We start from the raw sequence: 20,772 nt of genomic DNA, 5'->3' as shown, positions 1-20,772 counted from the left end.
TTTCTGTTTTGGTGTATCTGGTAGGTAACAATTGAGACATGCAGCACTTGTTTACTGAGTCCTTAAGACAGGAAAGGCCCTTCCCCTTATGGGGTTTACATTCTCTTTTGGATACACATAAAATAAAAAAATAACTAATGTAATTTCAGTGAGTGAAGAATGCCATGAAGAAAATAAAAGAGAAATGGGATCAAAAATAATATTTATGGAGAAGGCAGTCAAGGATTTCCAGGGCCACCCAGTCTGACAACTTCAAAGACCATCACTTACTTTGACTACACCGTACATGATGATCCCTGGAGCTGTGCCATGCTTTGTCACTAGAGAAGGCCATGCTATGGATGTGACTTTTCAGCTGAGACTTGGATGATAAGAATGAGCTGAGTGTGTGTGTGAAGAACCTTTGATATTAGCCTAAGGAACAGCACACTCTGAAGTGGGAGTGAGTATGACTTGTTCCAGAAAAATACAAAAACCAGTGTGGGAGCCTGGTGGGAAAAGTGGGGAGAGCTGTGAGAGACAAAGCAGAAAGAAAGCTATTGTAAGATATGGGGAAAAAACTCAGGCCTAGCAGGCAACTTTACCACATTTCCATAGTCAGTATACTTTTTCAATATCTGAGACCACTGGGGCACAACATCTATTCTGTGCACAAACCTTCAACACTCTCTCACACCTCAACATTCTCAACTGCTCTTTTGGCTTCTTGCTTCTTTGGAAAAATAAATGCTATCACAGAAGAGATTGTCTATATGTCCCCCAGCACCAAACATACCAATTTACCTGCCTCAACACCTATGCTCACTACTTTCCCTGCAGTGACAAATCTTCCTATGGTAGCCCTTCTCCTTGCAATGGATCACCTACTCCAGGACTCTGATTGTGTGATTATCCCCATTTTCCCTTGAGCCATCAATATTCCTCTTTCTACTAGATGAGTGAATATATGCATGAATGAACAAACAGATGAACTAATGAAAGATTTGAGAGTTGGGTTGGGGGTATAGAGGGAGGTGTTAGTGTGATTCTCAGATGTTTCACCTGATTATCTGTGTGACAGGTAGTGATATTAACTGGGATGAGCAACATGTAATGGATCCTTTCTGGAGGGAACATGATGGGCCATCCTGATTTCTCAGTACCTTTGTACACCCAAGTGGGAAAGTTAAGAATGCAGCAAGATATTTAGATCAGAGGCTGAGCTAGAGAGGGAAATGCAGGAATCATATGTGGATGGACAGCAATTGAAGATATAAGTATAGATGAGATGGCTGCCAAAGGAGAGAACATGGCATGAAAGGGAAAGGTGGGCATGTGCTTTACAAGCCTGAAGAGACCCAAAGCTTTCACCTCGGCTGTCCTTCAGACTCAGGCAAGTAGGAAGTGAAGACTAATGCAGAGTTGTAAATGGCCTGGCTAAGACTGAATGAGTTCCCCAGCAAGGACCAATCTGCAAAGACTGGGAGAATGTTTCTTCTTTTTCCTTCTTCTTTAACTTCTATTGACTCCAGGTATTTAAAGTAACTGTCAAAACATCAGCTGACCACTAAGCTTAGGCAACAGACTTTAATGGACACACACGATAAAGAATACAGACTTTACAAAAATTGTTTTAAAAAAAATCACTAAACAAACAATCGACCACAAACCAATAGCCAGCAACAACAAATCTTGGGGAGAGGGAAGAATATGATTTCCAGAGTCACCACATAGTAATATTCAAAATGTCCAGTTTCAATAACAAAAAATTATGAGGCACACAAACAAAGTACAGCTTATTCACAGGAAAAAAATTAATAGAAACTGTCCCTCAAAACTGTAAATCAGGGCTTCCCTGGTGGTGCAGTGGTTAAGAATCTGCCTCCCAGTGCAGGAGACATGGGTTCGAGCCCTGGTCCGGGAAGATCCCACATGCCGCGGAGCAACTAAGCCCATGCACCACAACTACTGAGCCTGAGCTCTAGAGCCCACGAGCCACAACTACTGACCCTGCATGCCACAACTACTGAGGCCCAAGTGCCTAGAGCCCGTGCTCCACCACAAGAGAAGCCTGCACACCTCAATCAAGAGTAGCCCCTAAAAAAAAAAAAAAAAAAGTAACCCCTGCTTGCCCCAACTAGAGAAAGTCTGTGCGCAGCAACGAAGACCCAACACAGCCAAAAATAAATAAATTTATATATATATATATATATAAAAGACTTTAAATCAACTGCCTTTAATATGACCAAAATGGTAAAGAAAAAGAACTAAAATAAACCAGGTGAATGATGTTTTGCCAAATAGGGGATATCAGTAAACAAGAAGAAATTATAAAAAAAAACAATAGAAATTCTGGAGCTGAAAAGTACAGTAGCTGAAATGAAAAATTCAGTAGCAAGGTTCAACGTCAGATGTAGACAGGCAGCAGAAAGAATCAGGGAACTTTAAGATAAGTCTATTGAAATTACCCAGTCTGAGGAGCAAAACGAAAAAGGAGAAAGAGAGAAAGAAGAAAGATTATTTGAAGAAATGATGGGTAAAACTTTTAAAATTTAAGGACAGTCACAAATACACACATCCAAGAAGCTCAACAAATTTAAAGCAGGATACACTCACCAAGACACATTACAGTCAAATTCTCAAAACCAAAGACAAAGAGAGTATCCTGAAAGTAGCAGTAGGCATCAGGTTTTATTTGGACGCTGGTCCGGGCAAACTGTTAAAAAAACTATAACAGAATTGGGAATTTGAACACGGATTGGACATTAAATGATACTAATGGATGATTAATTGTTAGGTGTGATAATGGTATTATGATTGTCAGTAAAAAAGAGTCCTTGTAGATGTGCACTTTGAAATACTTATGCACAAAGTGATATTATGTCTGGGATTTGCTTCAAAAATAATCTCTAAGGGTGGGAAGTGGGTAAGGATATAGATGAAATAAGATCAGCCATGAGTCGTTCCAGTACACTTTCAGTTGTTGTTTACACTGGGTGATGAGTACATTGCCTTTCATTATACTATTCTATTTTTGCATGTTTGAAATTTTTCCATAACAAAAAATAAATGTAAACTATAAATAGAAGGAATTTTAAATCAAAAACAGGAACAAAACAATAAAGTGTTAAGAATAATTAGAAACAACTCCATCTCCTTGATTCACTTCCTGTTGCCCCCACCATGCATTTGCGTATAGAGAAAACGAGAAAACAGTGGGTATTGGTAACAAGGAGGACAACAGTTTGGGGGTGGGGTGTTTGGGGCACCTTGCTCATCATAGATATTCTTGCATTAATTTTGTTTTTTTAGAATATTGCATTAAAGTGCGATTTATCTTCAGTACAGAGGGGTTTTGCACCCCCTAAAATGTTACACCTGAATCCTGGAAGGGGGAGGGGTGTATCCTGGGAGCAGAGGAGGGCAAAGGCAAGTCCCCAGAAGAGCAGTGGGAATGGCCAATGGCCCCCTGGGAAGATACTGTCCTTCTACGGCCGTTAGAGAAAGGCCCAGGAACACACAAAAAAAGGAGAGCTTCGGGGCCCAGGCCGGTGCTTGGACAAGTGACACGGGGTGCAGGGGGAGGTGCGCAGGGCCGGCTCGGCGCTACCCCGTAGTGCAGGAGAGGGCGTGGCAAGGGCGTGGCGTCCCGCGGTGACGGAGGCCCCACGTGAACGGCCAGCGCCGACTGGCGCTCGCCGCGCTCTAACGGTAGACCAAGCTGTTGCTCGCTGCCTTCTCGGTCCCTGCGGGAGTGCGGGCCGGGGGCGGCCCCCAAAAGTAAGAGGCGCGGGAGGAGCAGGTAAGGGACCCGGAGGGGGGTCCCCAGAGGTGGCGTTGGCGAGCGGACACGGCCTAAGGACCCCTCCCCGGGGATCCGGTTGCCCCGGGGCGGAGTCCGCAACCCCCATGCCCCCTGCGGCCTGGCGTTTGGCCACAGAAAACGGTAGGCCTTCTCTGGGGGCGGGCCGCGCGGCCCTGAGGCGACTGCCTGCTTCTCGCAACACAGCGAGCTTTTCCGACACCCCCGCCCCGCCCCCTTTCTTCTCGGGGTAGAAAATGGTGGTCGGCGCGGGGGCGGCTGAGGATGGGAGCCGGGGACGCTGGGTGGGGGTGGCCGGGGGTGGGAGATGCGGGGCTGAGAAGGGGCCGAGCGTCAGGATGCAGCAGACCCCCTTCCCCCACCCTTACTCTCTGCAGATCTGCGAGTCGAAGTGTCGCGGCGGCGCACTTGCAGCAAGAATCGGGAGGGGCAGGAGACCGCGAGGATAGGCCCAGGTCTGTGCGGGGGACAGTTGGGCTGTGGGGGGAACGTGTGGATAGCCCTAAGAAGCCCCAAATACTCCCCCCTACCCTATCCTCCATTTTGGTGCTTGCAGAGACGTGGGCATGGATAGGCAGGGCAAATGGTGGGTTTTGGGCGAGGGAGGGGGAGAGCTTGGACTGGGGGCCCCCTAGAGGGCATAAGGAGCCTCTCAGGTGGGAAAACGAAAATTTGAAGAGCCTTTACATCCGGGGCTGGAAGTCTTGAGAGGTGCTTAGTAGGGCCTCTGTCCTCGGTGCTGATCAGTCCACCCAGAAAATAGTCTCTTCTCTCTTTTGTCTCCTAGGAGCAATGGCGTCCAAAGAGGAACAAGCAGTAAAAAATCTCTACATGGAAAATACCCAACAGGAAAAGGAAGGCGGGGACCAGGCCCCTTTGCAGAATGGAGAGGAATCACGCGATTTAGGAGGGGGTAGAGGCCAGAAGCCTGGAGGAAATGTCAGGCTGGGACGGATTAGACGACTTGTCCCTAATTTTCGATGGGCCATACCCAGCAGGCATATTGATCACAATGAAATGGGGGATGATGTAGAAAAGCACGTAGGGCAGATGATGGAAATCAGGAGAAAGACTAAGAAGCAGCAAATGAGGCATCATTTGCGCTACCAAACTCCTGAACCTGACAATCATTATGAGTTTTGCCTTATACCTTGAATCCTAAGATTATCCCTGAGGTCAGTAATGTGGCCTCTGCTCTACATGCTTGTAGTTTTTCTGATTTACTTTTTCTGTAAACCTTCTGGTGTTTCCACTTACCAGTTTCTAATTGAATATTGCTTTGTCTCTGTGAAACTTTCTGTCAGCAGGGCAATTTCATCCAGTTATAGGAAAATTATTCTTTTCATAATATGAAATTAATAAAGCAGTTTACAAAGCAATCTTCCTGTGACACACGTCTTTATTTTTTGTTAATGTTACCTTTTCTCTCCTAGATCCCTGGACTCAAAATCTCAATTGTCTTTGACTATTTTTTCTTGTCCTCAACCAACCAGAAAGGATCGTATTCATAATTCAGTATCTGATATTTTAAGAATGTATGTCAAAAAAAAAAAGAATGTATGTCGTACTGTTTTTCAAGGAGTGTGAGTCCACCATCTGCATAAAAATACCTTGATGGGGGAGCTTTTTTTTGTTTTTTTTGCGGTATGCAGGCCTTTCACTGCTGTGGCCTCTCACTGCTGTGGCCTCTCCCGTTGTTGGAGCACAGGCTCTGGACGCGCAGGCTCAGCGGCCATGGCTCATGGCCCCAGCCGCTCCACGGCATGTGGGATCTTCCCAGAACGGGGCACAGACCCGTGTACCCTACATCGGCAGGCGGACTCTCAACCATTGCGCCACCAGGGAAGCCCGATGGGGGAGCTTTTTGAGAATGTAGGACCTCTGGCTCCTATCTTCCAGACCCACAGAGTTGGATTCCAAAATTTCCATTTATTAGTAAACTCTCCAGGTAATTCTAGTGTACACTGAAGTCTGAGGCCACTATTGTTTGTATGTATGTTGGATATCTGTGTACATATGTGTGTATCATTGTGTGTATGTATATTCCATGAACATATGTGTGTTTCATGTCATTAAGTGTAAACAAAGTACGTGGAATAACAGGATGAATACTTCCTGAATTCAATGGGCAAAAACGTTAAAAAAGTACAAGACCCTAAAATAGACTGATTATAAGAGTGGTAGGGACAGTGGCAGATGAGGGTACTGGAGTTCAGAGATGCTAAGTACCAAGGTTACCCTCTGCTGTACATCTTGGTGGGGGGGTCTGATCTGGGACATTTTCTATAGGACTTTGTCATCTGGAGGTGGAGAATATTTGACTTTTGTAACTGATAACAAGCTAAGGAAGATCAAACTCAGCAAGACTGAGGCTGTTGTTCTATATTTTGCTTTTTAGTGTTTCCAATGTAGACACTTCGGAAAAGTGTAGACATTTTAATTTTTAGAATAGAGCAGAAAGAAATCTTAAAGTTCCTTCAATCCAGTGTACTTCAAAGTGAGAATTGCCACCATACAACTCTTGAAATCAGTTTTGTGGGTCACAAGCAATTTTTTAAAAAGAATAAACCAAAAAACAGAGTTCATCACCCATGAGTAGTGTTAAGAATTATTATTTTGAGAAACTTGTTTTAGTTTTACATGTAAGAAATATTGTCACCTTATAAGATGTATTTCTAACTGTAGGTCACAGGGTAAAAAAACGAAGTCATTTTATCAGTCCAAATTTCATTTCACAGATGAGGAAACTGGTAGGAAAGTGATTTTTCCAAGGTCACACAGCCAGTGAGTAGTAGAGCTGGGACCACAGTTTCCAGTTCAGGGTGATTGTCTCCTCACCACAGTACCTTCACAAGACATGACTTGGAAATTTTTGCAGTGTGTGCTTATTGCCAGTGGTGTGTATGGACAAACTTACACAACTTATACAAAATCACTGTTTATTTGATGTTCACACTTTAGTCATCAGAGTCCCTGCATGTTCAGTTGAGAAACATATTTAAGGAGGACTCTGACCGTTAATATTTTGGGGCTGGAATGATCTTTCATTTTCTGTCTAGAGGAAGGGAGAGTCTGATAAAAAAAAAATGCACGGGTGAACTCATAGGCACTTCATAAAGGCTAGCTGATGGAGTGATGTTCGTAAATGGCTTTTTGGTCCCTCAGAAAATCAATACTGTGCCTTCTACCCCAATCCTAGATTTCCCAAAGCAGCCTCAATTTTTTAAAAATATGGGAATGAGATCAGAACTTGACTGGTCGAAGGAAAGCAAGGCAGCCTCACCAGGGTTTTTGGGGATGGCGGGGGATGAGAACAGACTTTCTGGAAGAAGTAAGGTTCAATATTTTGGTTCAGAGTATGGTTTTTTGAAGAACTGAAATCCCTTCCCATTGGTGTTTCTGAGGGAGCGGGATGATGCAGTCAGAACTTTCTGGAAGTGATAAAGTTCAAGGAATAAGGTCACAATGTGATTGTGGAAAGAGAAATTAACATCCCTCTCCTGGGAGTTCCTCTTATGGTAGGGGATGAGTACAGAATTTTCTAGAAGCAGTAAAGTTCAGGGACCATGATCAAAACATGATTGCTTAAAGTCGAACTGAAGGAAGTGCCCTTTCCTGGATGTTTCTGTAAGGGTGGAATGAGGCCAGAACTTTCCGGAAAAAAGTAAAAGTCAGGGAGCCGAGTCAGAAGGTGATTGAAGGAGAACTGAGTATCACATGAATGCTTCCATTAATTTATATATCCCATAGGAGAGTCAGTTTCTCCTGATCTTGGTGAACAGTACAATCTGACTTTTTAAGGTAATGATGGAGAGATGTCAGTGGGAGTGTCCTAAAGAAGCCTGCAAGGAAATAAAATGAATCTCTTATGAAAACAAAAGAAAAGTGAGTCAACCAGGAACAACAAAAGGAACTAATACATTCATCCCTATCAGTTGTTTATACTTTCATGTTGGTAAATTTTTAGTATCTTGAGGAAAATATGTATGTTTTTACAGATTTTCAAGCAAGGATTGGGATAGAAGTCTAGTAAATAAGGAGAAAACGGGGAGATCTCTGAGGAGGGTCAACCTTTCAGCAGCATATGCTGTTTTCTTCAAATTACAGAAAATGGAAATATCACTGAGGGAGTATTTAAAGAGACCAGCAAGGAAAAAAATGAACTTACAATGAAAAAAGCAAAAACAAGTAAATCAAATATCATGAGAATAAACAACAAGACAGGTTATCACTCTCAGCCTTTTCAGTTAGTACCTACAAGTGAGTAAATATTTTAGCTTTATTAAGGTACAATTGCACAACATTGTGAATCATCTATACTTCAATTTTTTTAAATGTACAATTAAAGTTTTAGAAGTACCTAAAGTATTCAATTTGATCTGTTTTACATATATTTAGGCCTATGAAACCATGATCATAATCAAATTAGCAAACACTTCCATCATCTCCCCAAATCTCTTTCATCCCATGTGTAATCTCTCCCTCCTTACACCCCCAACCCCACTCAACCTCTGAGCTGTTTTTTGTCACTATAGTTTTCATTTTATAGTATTTTTAAATATAAAATGAATCATAGAGCACATGCTCTTTTATTTTTGTCTGGCTTCATTCATTAAACATAACGATTTTACATGAAATAATAGCATATTCCTTTCTATTGGTGAGTGGTATTACATGGTACGGTGAATGCTTATCCATTCATCTGTTAATGGACATTTAGGTACATTCCAATTTTTGGCTATTACAAATAAAGCTGATATGAATATGCACGTACAAATTTTCGTGTGGACATATGTTTTAATTTTCTTGGGTAAATACCTAGGAATGGAATGGCTATGTTGTATGGAAATTGTAAGTTTCATTTTTAAGAAACTGCCAAACTGTTTTTCCAAGGAGGTTTCACCATTTTACATTTCTATCAGTAGAGTATTGGAGTTCTAATTTCTCCTCATTCTCAGCAGTACTTAGTATGGTCACGATATTTTTGTCAATATTTAAAAATTTTAACCATTCTAAAGAGTGTGTAGTACTATCTTGTGGTTTTCCTTTTCATTTCTCTGGTGAATAATGATACACAGCATATTTTGATATTTTGACAATGTTTTAATTGAATTTTTTGTTTTCTTTTGCTGAGTTTTAAGAGTTCTTTAAATATTCAAGATATAATTATTTTATAAGATGTGCAATCTGCAAATATTTTCTCCCAGCATGATTTGCCTTTTCACTCTCTTAACAGTGTCTTTCACAGAGCAAAAGTTTTCATTTTGATAATGTCCAATTTATCATTTTTTTTCTTTTATGGGTGTCATACTTGTAAATATTTTCTTTTGGTGTCATACCTGAAAACTCATTGCCAAAACCAAGATCACACAGATATTCTCCTATATTTTCTTCCAGATTCTTATGCTTTACATTTACATTTTATGATTTACATTGTGTTGTACATGTATATTTAATACATTTAGATATATTTCAATGAAAATTAACATTTAAGTATATTATACTTTGAGTTAATTTTTCTATAAGTTGTGAGGTATGTTTTGATGTCCATTCTTTTTAGTTATGCATGTCCAGTTATTTTGGTTTCATTTCTTCTTTTCCAATATATGTTTCTTGGGACTTTGTTCATAGACAATAATGTCATCCACAAATATGGAAAATTTTTCTTTACTTTACAATTTGTATGTCTTTTATTTCTTTTTCTTGCCTTGTTGCACCAGATAAGACTTCCATTATGATGTTGAATAAGAGTGCTGAGAGTGGATATTCTTGCCTTGTTCCCAGTCTTGAGAGAAAATATTCGGTCCTTCACCATTTAATATGTTAGCTGAAGGTTTTTTGTAGAAGCCTTTTATCAGGTTGTGGACGTTGACTTCTATTCATAGTTTGCTAAGAGTTTTCATCATTAATAGATATCGCATTTTGTCAAAAGACTTCTTTGCATCTATGGCTATGCTCATGTGTTTTTTCTTCTTTGGGTTCTTAATGTGATGGATTGCATTGCTTGATTTTCAAATATTGAATTAGCCTTTCATTCTCGGGATAAACCCCACTTGGTTGCAGTAGATTGTTCTTTTTATATATTGAAAAATTTAATCTGGTAATATGTGGGATATTGGTTTTAGTTTTCTTTATTTGTACTATATTTCTCTGCTTTGGTATCAGAGTAATGTTGACATTGCAAAATGAGTTGGAATGTATTTCTTCCTTTTCTGTATTAGTTTTCAATTGCTGTCATAAGAAATTACCACAAACTTAGAGCCTTAAACAATACAAGTATATTATCTTATGATTATCTAGGTCATAAGTCTCACCTGCCAAAAATCAAGATGTCAGCAGAGCTGTATTCCTTTCTGGAGGCTCTAGGGGAACATCTGTTTCTTTTCTCACAAAGACTGTTGGCAGAATTTAGTTCCTTGTGGTTGTAGGACTGAGATCCCTGTTTTCTTACTGACTGTCAGCTAAAGGTCATTCCCAGCTTCCAGAAGTCACCCACATATTTTGGCTCATGACCCTCTTTCTCCATCTTCAAAGCCAGCAATGGCTGGTAAAGTGCTTATTACATTTTGAATTTCTCCTCCTCCTTCTATCTCATCTCTCTGACCTACATTGGAAATGTTCTCTGCATTTAAGGATTAGATTGGGCTCACATGGATAATCCAGGACAATCTCTTCATCTCAAGGTCCAAACCCTTAATCAAATCAGCAAAGTCCATTTTGCCATGTAACAAAACATGTTCATAGGTTCCAGGGATTAGGGTGTGGATATTTGTAGGATCATAATTCTGCCTACCACATATTCTATTTTCTGGAAGAGAGTGTGTACAATGTGTGCTTTTTCTTCTTTAAATGTTTGGTAGAATTTGCCAGTGTAACTATCTGGGCCTAGAGTTTTCTTTCTGGATGGTTTTAAACTATGAACTTGATTTTTTTAATAGTTGTAGGGCCATTGAGTTTATCTATTTTATCTAGGGTGCTGTTTAAATTAGACAATATCTATTGATTTGTGTTCAAATTAACTGTCTCCTTCCTCTGTCATCTCCACACTTCCATTGAATCCATCATGTCAGTTTTAAAATTTAGTTATTGCATTTTGCAGTTCTAAAACTTACATTAAGTTCTTTTTTATATTTATTTCTTTGCTGATAATTTCATTTTTAATTAGTTTTTCAAGAGTGATGGCTCTTTTGAGCATTTTTATAATAGTTGCTTTAAAGGCTAGCAAATATTTACAGACAGCATCTGTCATCCCATCATTGGTGTCTGTTGACTGTCTTTCCCCATGCTTTTTGAGATTTTCATGGTTTCTTATATGCTGAGTAATTTTGATTCGTATATGGGACATTGAATATCATGTTACTAGATTTTGGGTCTTGTTTAAATCTATCAGTTTGATGGCACTTTGGATTCTGGTGTTCTTTCCCAATACATCTGCCATTTAATGTTTCCTTTACAGAGAACTCAAATAGCTGCACCACACATTCTGTCTGGTTTTTCACAACTGTGTTCAGTGCTACAGAAAGTTAGAATGTGCCTATTCTATCTTACTTGGAATGAGAACAGCACTGTTTAAATCTTTATGTTTACTTTTAATTTTTTAACTTGAAGAAAAATCACAAACTTAGAGAAAAATTGCAAAAACAGTACAGAGAATTTTTTTCCCTGAATTATTTGAGAGTAATGCCAGCCTGATGCCCCATTAATCTTATGGTATGCAGAATTTGAAGAGGGCCCCTATGTTTTTCACCTCCTACCATTATGTTACATATATGGCAAAAGGGAGATTATTCAGGTGGGGCTAATTTAATCACACAAGCCCTTCAAAAGGAGAAACTTTTATATGGCTGTTGGCAGAAGGGAAGTGAGAGAAATTGGAAGCATGATAAAGCTTGGATGCATCACCATTGCTGGTCTGAAGATGGCAGGGGTAAAGTGCAAGGACAGAGAGAAACCTCTAGGAGCTGACAGCAACCCCCTGTCAAAAGCAAGCAAGGAGATGGGGACATCAGTCCTATCACTGCAAAAAAATTGAATTCTGCAAACAACCTGAATGAGCTTTGAAGGGGCTCTTCCCCTGATCCTCCAGATAAGAGCCCAGGACAGCCAACACCTTGATTTCAGCCTCGTGAGACTCTAAGCAGAGAACTAGTCAAGCCCTCCCAGACTATTGACCTACAGAACTGTGAGCTAATAAAAGGCATTGTTTTAATCTGCAAAGTTCATGGTAATATATTACACAGCAGTAGAAAATGAACATAACCCCAAGCATCTTTAGTGCACATTTTCCACAAACACAGACATTTTCCAGCATAACCACAATACAATTATCAAAATCAGAAATTAACATTGATACATTACTACCATCTAAACTCAGACCCCAGTGGATTTTTAGCAGTTATTCTAACAATGGCAAAAGGATCCAGTTCAGAATCACTGGTTGCATTTAGTTGTCATGTCTATTATCCTTCAGTATAAAGTATGCCCTCAAGTCATGACTTTCATGACATTACAGTTTAGTTATTTTTTACATTGCCCCTAAATTTGGGTTTGCCTGATATTTCTTCTTGAGTGGATTCAGGTTATGCATCTTTGGCAGGAATGTCACAGAAGTGTTGCTGTAGTATTTTCTTTCTATCCTATCAGGTTTGTGAGGAGCCTCTTCAGACTGACCTCTGTGTCCTTTTGGTATGCCTCCCCCCATCATTTTTTGAGCACTTTGCTTTCTGGCACAGCAAAATGTTCCTGGCCCATTGTGTTCTTTACCTGCCCCATCCATGTAATCAGACATTTCTCCAAGGAATTCTTGTTCTTTTTATTGAATAATGGTATTTAGAAGACAAGATATGGATACTAGGTGTGCTTATTGCTATTGGTGTGCTGGGCTCCCAGGCTCTCTGGGAGAAAGAATTAGAGTGAATTAGAATTAAAGTGGAAAGAATTAGACAATATTTGTATGTGTATACATACACACACAGACATAGGTACTCACACATATATATCAATACATTCACACATTTACATCTATACAGAGGCATACCTCAATTTGCTGCGATTCGAAGACACTACTTTTTTACAAACTGAAGGTTTGAAGCAACCATGCATCAAGCAAGTCTACTGGCACTATTTTTCCAACATTTGCTCACTTCATGTCTCTGTCACATTTTAGTAATTCTTGCAATATTTCAAACGTTTGCATTATTATTATATTTGTTATAGTGATCTGTGATCAGTAATCTTTACTGTTACTACTACGATGCACTGAAGACTCAAATGATGGTTTACATTTTTTTAGCAATAAAGTATTTTTAAATTAAGGTAGGTACTTTTTTTTAGACATAATGCTATTGCACACTTAACAGACTACAGTATAGTGTAAACATAACTTTTTTTTTTTTTTTGGCGGTACGCGGGCCTCTCACTGTTGTGGCCTCTCCCGTTGTGGAGCACAGGCTCCGGACGCGCAGGCTCAGTGGCCATGGTTCACGGGCCTAGCCCCTCCACGGCATGTGGGATCTTCCCGGACCGGGGCACGAACCCGTGTCCCCTGCATTGGCAGGCGGACTCTCAACCACAGCGACACCAAGGAAGCCCTAAACATAACTTTTATATGCACTGGAAAACCAGTGTGACTCACTTTATGCAATATTCCCTTTATTGTGGTGGTCTGGAACCGAGCCAAAAATATCTCCACGGTATGCCTGTATTCCTTTAATTATGTGTATCATAATGTATTGAGCCAATCCTCTACCCCTGGGTATTTGTGTTGTTTTCAAATTTCAATATTATCATTATTGTTCTAATTGACATCTGTATACAAACCCCACTCCATAAAGGTTGTGCTTATATATTACTCCCACCCACAGCATATAATAGTTCTATTTACGGACACCCAAGCAAGCACAGAATCTTATCAACCTTTTTAATCTTTTCTGATTTGATTAGACAAAAGAAGGATTTCTTTTGTTTTTGTTTGTAATTTTTCTGTTGCTAGTTGAGTTTCCATTTGTTTATTGGCCCTTTATGCTTCCCTTACTGTGAATTTCCCATTCATATCCTGAGTCCATTTTGCTATTGAGTTGTTAGAGCCACTCAAATATGATTAACTCCAAATCTATAATACATGTTGTAAATATTGCATTGCATTGTTTATATGTATTTTAACATGCTTTATGATGTTATTTTGTTTTAAGGCATTTATAATATTCTTTATGGAATTTTCTGATTACAGTAATAATACATGCTTATAGGAGAAAAAGAAAAGGAAAAGAAAATTTGAACATGCTAATAGGAAACACATTCAAAGACTAGAGTATGGTAATAACTTTTCTAATATCCTAAAGTTAAAAACATTAAATTGGCCCAGAGGACACAGCAAGACATAGTTGTTAAGAACCTTGACTTTAGATATAGGCAAATTGGGTTCAGTTCTTACTTTGCACAATTCGCTTAACTCCTTTGTCCCTCAGGTGTCCTCTTCGTAAAAAGTAATTCTAATGTATTTCAAATAGTTATTGTTAAGATTAATTTATTTCATTAATTTATTCAACAAATTTATTGAGTACCTACCAATTACTAGTTTAGGTCAGTAGTTCTTAAAGTGTAATGGCCAGACCAGCAGCATCACCTAGGAACTTGTTAAAATTGCAAATTCTCATGCCCCGCTCCATACTGAATCAGAACTCTGGGGGTAGGCCTCAGCCATCTGTGTTTACAAGTCTGCCAGGTGATTATGATGTGCTCTAAGGTTTGAGAACCACTCCTCTAGGCATCAGGGTTATAATGGAGCCCAAGACAGACAGAAGAAACAGATTGAAGGTTACAAGTATGAAGCACTTGTCTCATAAGCACTCAGTCAGGACAGCCCTGAGAACCAATAACATGACATTATGTACTATCTTTTCACTATGCTTTTCTAAGCAGGAATTTTCCAAGCACATTTGTTGGTCCACCAAACAGCATGAACTTCTGGAAAGGGAGATGGAGGTTGCAGTACTCCACTATTGCACTAGTTGTAATAGTTGTGGTGAAATTATGGTAAACATTCAACCCAATAAAAAGAACAAGAACAAAAGCCAAATATCAAAGGAAAGGGCCTTTTAAAAATTGATCCCAAGGTAGGTAGGAGTGGTACATTCCTGCCTTGATGGGGTGTTTAATATGTGTAAGATATCTAGATAGTAAGGTACCTTAGTAGGCACTTAGGAGACCAAGATGACAAAAGATATCTTTGTTTTAACTGGACACAATATATGGGAAATAATGATACTTAACACAGTACTTAGCCTTATAGATTGATTTGTGGGATATAGATTGTGTGAGAGTAAGGAGTGTAATGTTCCAGCTTGAACTTAGTGGGCCTCTATAAAATTAACAAGTTCAGATAAGCCTCCTGACCTGGAAGAGTGGCCTTAATAGGAGAAAATATAATGATTTGAACTTAATGAAACAGTCAGGCAGACAGAGTTATGCATGTCAGAGTGGCAAAGCAGGAGCAATCCTCACTATAGTGTGGTGCCTGTTGCTCAAATTTAATTGCTTCCCCACCTCCCTAGCCCCCAATGCATTCATCATGGATAGGAGGTGCCTGTAAGTTAAAATAACTTTGTGTTTGTATGTATGATGCATCAGGGCCCAAGCAACAGTACCTATCTGGGTAAATATTAAAGTGGAGAGAAAAACATTTTTTGTATTTTTTGCATATCTGTATTTTCTCATTTTCCTGAGAACATGTTTTACTTGTGTCACAAAAATAATAAAATGTTTAAAAATAAAAAAGTGAAAATTATTAAAATAACAAGTCAGTTGATACACACACACACACACACACACACACACACTACTTTTCAACCTCCTTTATTCACAGTACAATATATAATGACCTTTTTTCTGTGAAAATTGGAAAAAATCCCCTACTAAAATGCAAACTTGCATATAGAATCACAAGACAAAATCCAATGAGATACTGCTAATAACAGGAACATCTAAAACCAGTACCATCTCAGTCTCCCAAGGCAATAGAAATAAAAATGAAAATAAACAAATGGGACCTAATCAAACTACAAGCTTCTGCACAGCAAAAGAAACCAGAAACAAAATGAAAGGCAACCTACAGAATGGGAGAAAATATTTGCGAACGATGTGACTGACAAGAGCTTAATTTCCAAAGTATACAAAAAGCTCATACAACTTGACAATAAAAAAACAAACAACCCACTCAAAAAATGGGCAGAAGACCTAAAGAGACATTTCTCCAAAGAAGAAATACAGATGGCCAATAGGCACATGAAAAGATGCTCAATATTGCTAGTTATTAGAGAAATGCAAATCAAAACTACAATGAGGTACCACCTCACGTGGGTCAGAAAGACCATCATTAAAAAGTCTACAAATAACAAATGCTGGAGAGGGTGTGGAGAAAAGGGAACCCTCTTACACTGTTGGTGGGAACGTAAGTTGGTGCAGCCACTGTGGAAAACAGTATGAAGTTCCTCAGAAAACTAAAAATAGAATTACCATATGATCCAGCAATCCCATTCTTGGGCGTATATCCAGACAAAACTATAATTCAAAAAGATACATGCACCCCTATGCTCACAGCAGCACTATTCACAATAGCCAAGACATAGAAACAACCTAAATGTCCATCAACAGATGAGTGGATAAAGAAGATGTGGTACATAAGTACAATGGAATACTACTCAGCCATAAAAAAGAATGAAATAGGGCTTCCCTGGTGGCGCAGCATTTGAGAGTCTGCCTGCTGATGCAGGGGACACGGGTTCGTGCCCCGGTCCGGGAAGATCCCACATGCCACGGAGCAGCTGGGCCCGTGAACTATGGCCGCTGAGCCTGCGCGTCTGGAGCCTGTGCTCTGCAACGGAAGAGGCCACAACAGTGAGAGTCCCGGGTACCGCAAAAAAAAAACAAAAAAACAAAAAAACAAAAAAAACAAAAAAAAACAAAAAAAACAAGGAATGAAATAATGCCTTTAGCAGCAACATGGATGCAATGAGAGATTACCATACTAAGTGAAGTAAGTCAGTAAGAGAAATACCATATGATATCACTTATATGTGGAATCTAAAATATGACACAAATGAACCTATCTATGAAACAGAAACAGAATCAGGGACAAAGAGAATAGACTGGCGGTTGCCAAGGGGGAAAGGGTGGGAGAAGGTAGCAGCAGGAGTTTGGGATTAGCAGATGCAAACTGGTATATATAGAATGGATAAACAGCAAGGTCCTACTGTATAGCACAGTGAACTATATTCAATATCCTGTGACAAACCATAATGGAAAAGAATATGAAAAGGAATGTATATATATATATATATATATATATATATATATATGTATAACTGAGTCACTTTGCTGTACAGCAGTAATTGACACAACATTGTAATTCAACTATACTTCAATAAAAAATAAATTAAAAAAATAAAACCAGTACCATTAAAAGTTCAAAAGTAAGATGAGCACAGTTATAACTAGAGAATGCCACCAAAAATAAAAGTCAGGCTCTAATTATATAGGAAAAAAAAGAATTGAAGGCAAAAAGCATTAAATCGGATATGGCTGCTTCCTGGACTGTCGTTGCTTCCAATGCATTACTCTAAATTTATTTCTTAATCTTTTTTGTCTCTTCCAGACACTTTTCTATTGTGTTGTTCATTCCATCACCCATCTACTTTCTTGAATCAAGTAAAGGGGTGTAAATGTATCTCTCATCCTGTAATTCACTCCTCTGTTCTCTTCAGGTTCTTTCTTGCCTTTCTCCCATACCCAAAGGGCACCTCTAGATTCCCTCAGTCTCTTTCAACAATTTCCCCTTTAGTTCTTTCTATGAGTCTTCTTTTACTGACTGAGGGGCAAGTAGGAGCAGTGTGAAGTCCTAGTTACGTTCTGGCCTGGGCCATATCCACTCCTTCAGCCCACCAGCACCAGGGGCTCCAGTCCAGGGCACTGTGTCATACCTACCTGCCCCAATCCCAAGCAGTTTCCTCCTCCTTTTCTCCCCTTGGACTGAGACACAGCTAATGGACATTTGGACCTGCAGACAGATGAGAGACAGTGTGGTATGGCAGTGCTTGGTGAACAGACCAGTACACTAGACAAGGGTCTCCTTTAAGACTGGCCTACACCATCTCTTCAAGTCTCAAATCTCCCACTCCCCGCCCTGCCTCGCCCCCACCCCCAGCCATGAAATACCCACCTTATTGGAGTAGGGAATTCGTTTTAATGATTTTAGTCTTTGTTAATGCACTGTGTGCCCCTAGATAATCATTTGTTTTACCTCCTCCCTCTTAATTTCAAGGCTCATCTCCGTGTTTATCCACCGCTTCCCTGTAGACAGGCTGTAAAATCAAAGGATTATTTCCAAACTATTCCCAAGTCTCTGTGTTCCCTCCTTCCCTCCTGACCCTTCTTCTCCAGCCCTTCCTTCCATCCCAAGGCCCATCATTTTTGTTCCAAAAGGTTAAAGAGGTGTTGATGAAAGAGGCCCAGACCGACTTCATTCTTTGCCTTCCTTCGCCTCCACGCACCCACTCATGCCACCATCAATGCAGAGTTCCTGGTCTAATTGCTCACACAGACCTGCTTTGTTCTGAGGAAGTGTGTTCATCCCCCTCCCTCTCTTGGCCAGATGCCAGCCTCACTCGATGGAAAAGGGGAGTGAGTACTGCAGAGAAAAAGACCTGAACTAGAGGGACTTATGCACACCTTGGCTCCTGGTCACAGGAGGTCCTCGCGTCATTACCGAGCTTGCCAACCGCCCCACCCCCCTCAACTGGCTCCGAGGATCCCCACCCACCTCTCAGCCGGCAGGCTGTGCATCAGGAACTCCCACCACACTTCTGCCACATACACACTCACAGAGACCGCGCCCCTCCTTACACCCATCTGTATGGGGAGCCCCCACGGCGCACTGCCCTGTCATTCATTCTAGTCCTCACCAATCTGAGGAACTACAAGTGACATCACAGCCTGAGGTTGGAGTTTCCACTTCTCTGGTTATTAATGAAGGTCTCCATCCACTTCCCATCCTTACTCCCACCAGGCCTTGGCCTTTTCTGCTTTTCTGTCCTCTGCCTCTCCTGCCACCTCCCTCCCTCCTCCTACCTTTCCCCCCAGCCACCAATGCCTACCAAGTAACTTGCTTTTGTCATGCAAGGTGGCAGGGATCTAAAGTGTGATTTTTACTAACTCTCAAGATTTTTCTGCATAGTTTCTTTTTGAAATCATAAATACAATAAAGCTATTTTTTATTTGGGAGGAGAAAATGTTTTTTGTTTTGTTTTTTTTTTAAGATTGTTAACATTCCTCCAGCTCCAGATTCAATTTTAACATTATTCTTTTCCCATTTCTTGGTCATTGGTTGTTTTAAGTTCTACTTTAGATACTTTAGAAAGAATCAAGGGATTTGAAAAACAGTTTGAGTTTATGCTCTTCCAAAGAGGTAACTTATCATAACTTATCAACTTTGTAACCATAATTCACTTGCATGTAAATGATACCTGAAAATTTTAACGGTATCAGGAAGGAGAGAGACCTTAACAGAGAATGTGGTGTTATTATCACAGTCATCAAGTAACTATTAAAGTAGAAAAAGATTTTTCTGCCATCTCATATCCTCAACAAACTGCATTTTTACCTGTTTGTTCCCAAATGTATATATGTATGCAACACGCATATACACGTACGGCAGTCCAGATGGATGCATTCTTTATTAACAGTGCAGGCCTTGGCATCAAGCCTCATATAGTCTCTTACATTGCTAAACTGAGCTGGACAAGCTAATACAACTCCTCTAAAAAATAACATTGAGTTTTGGTTCATCTCCACATTAAAACATTTATTAACTACACAATAATAGCTATAAATCATGCTTACATATGTGGCTCTCCAAAACTACCATCTATGAAGTATTTGCTATGTACCAGGTACATTAGTTGCCTATTCACCTCTAACCCTCACAAAAGTCCTTTGAGGTATAGTGTTATTGTCCCAATTTTACAGACAGGGAAACTTAGGTATATAGTTTTAAAAACTTGCCCAAGGTCACACAGCTCTTAAGTGTAGAGCTGAATTTGAATCCAGATCAGTTTGACACCACCACTTGTGGTCATAGCCAGTAAGCTATATTGTAAGCCCCCTGAAATATTGGTATACCTTACAGTTCTTTCTAGACCTTTTTTTCATTCTCAAAATGTTTATATTAGTTGCCTATTGCTACAGTATCAAATTACCACAAGCTTAGAGGCTTAAAATGACAGAAATATATTCTCTTAAAGTTCTGGAGGTCAGAACTCCAAAGTTTGAGTTTTACAGGACTAAACTAAAGGTGTTGGCAGGACTGGCTCCTTCTGAGGGCTCCAGGGAAGAACCCATTGCTTTCCTCTTCCAGCTTTGAGTTGGCTGCCTGCTATCTTTGGCTTGTACTTGCACTATTATACTTTCTGCTTCCATTATCACATTGCCTTTTCATCTTCTGAAGTCAACTCTCCCTTTGCCTCCCTTCATAAGGACACTTGCAATTGCATTTTAGGGGCCACCTGAATAATCCAGGATAATCTCCCCATCTCAAGATCTTTAACTTAATCACATCGGCAAAGTCCCTTTTACCATATAAGGTAAAATTCACCTGTTCCAGGGATTTAAGACCTGGATACCTTTGAAGAACATTGTTCAGCTTACCACAATGTTCAAATAATCTTATGATGTTTACTTTCATATAAGCATTGACTCCTAAATCTGTGTCTCTAGCCTATATCTCTCTTTCGAGCTCCATATTATTTTATCTAACTTACTTTTGGACTTTTCCACCTAAATGTCCTACCCTGAGCAAAGTGTTTTCTCACTTCTCTCTCCACACCCAAAATCTCTCTCTGGGGTCTATAGCTAAATTAATGGCACCAGGATTCAGCCAGTTCCCCACACCAGACTTTATCCTAGTGTCCCCATGCAAT

The 20,772-nt window shown here is 40.0% G+C and overlaps 2 protein-coding genes across 2 annotated transcripts in view; both read left to right on the top strand.

Annotated features, from left to right (window-relative positions):
• Positions 1-20,772, top strand: part of NXF3 (nuclear RNA export factor 3) — a 1,139,741-nt gene that overhangs the window by 197,748 nt on the left and 921,221 nt on the right. The window lies entirely within an intron of this gene.
• On the top strand, positions 3,644-5,181 carry BEX4 (brain expressed X-linked 4). Its single transcript, XM_029240114.1, has 3 exons — positions 3,644-3,781; positions 4,180-4,257; positions 4,590-5,181. Exon 3 carries the CDS (start codon positions 4,595-4,597, stop codon positions 4,955-4,957), a length of 363 nt encoding a protein of 120 aa, XP_029095947.1. The 5' UTR covers positions 3,644-3,781; positions 4,180-4,257; positions 4,590-4,594; the 3' UTR covers positions 4,958-5,181.

This window comes from Monodon monoceros, unplaced genomic scaffold (assembly GCF_005190385.1).
Source record: "Monodon monoceros isolate NGI ecotype Baffin Bay Population unplaced genomic scaffold, NGI_Narwhal_1 Super_Scaffold_22, whole genome shotgun sequence".
NCBI lineage: Eukaryota > Metazoa > Chordata > Mammalia > Artiodactyla > Monodontidae > Monodon > Monodon monoceros.
Note: the sequence above shows the minus strand (reverse complement) of the source record. Positions and strands in the feature narration are given on the sequence as shown.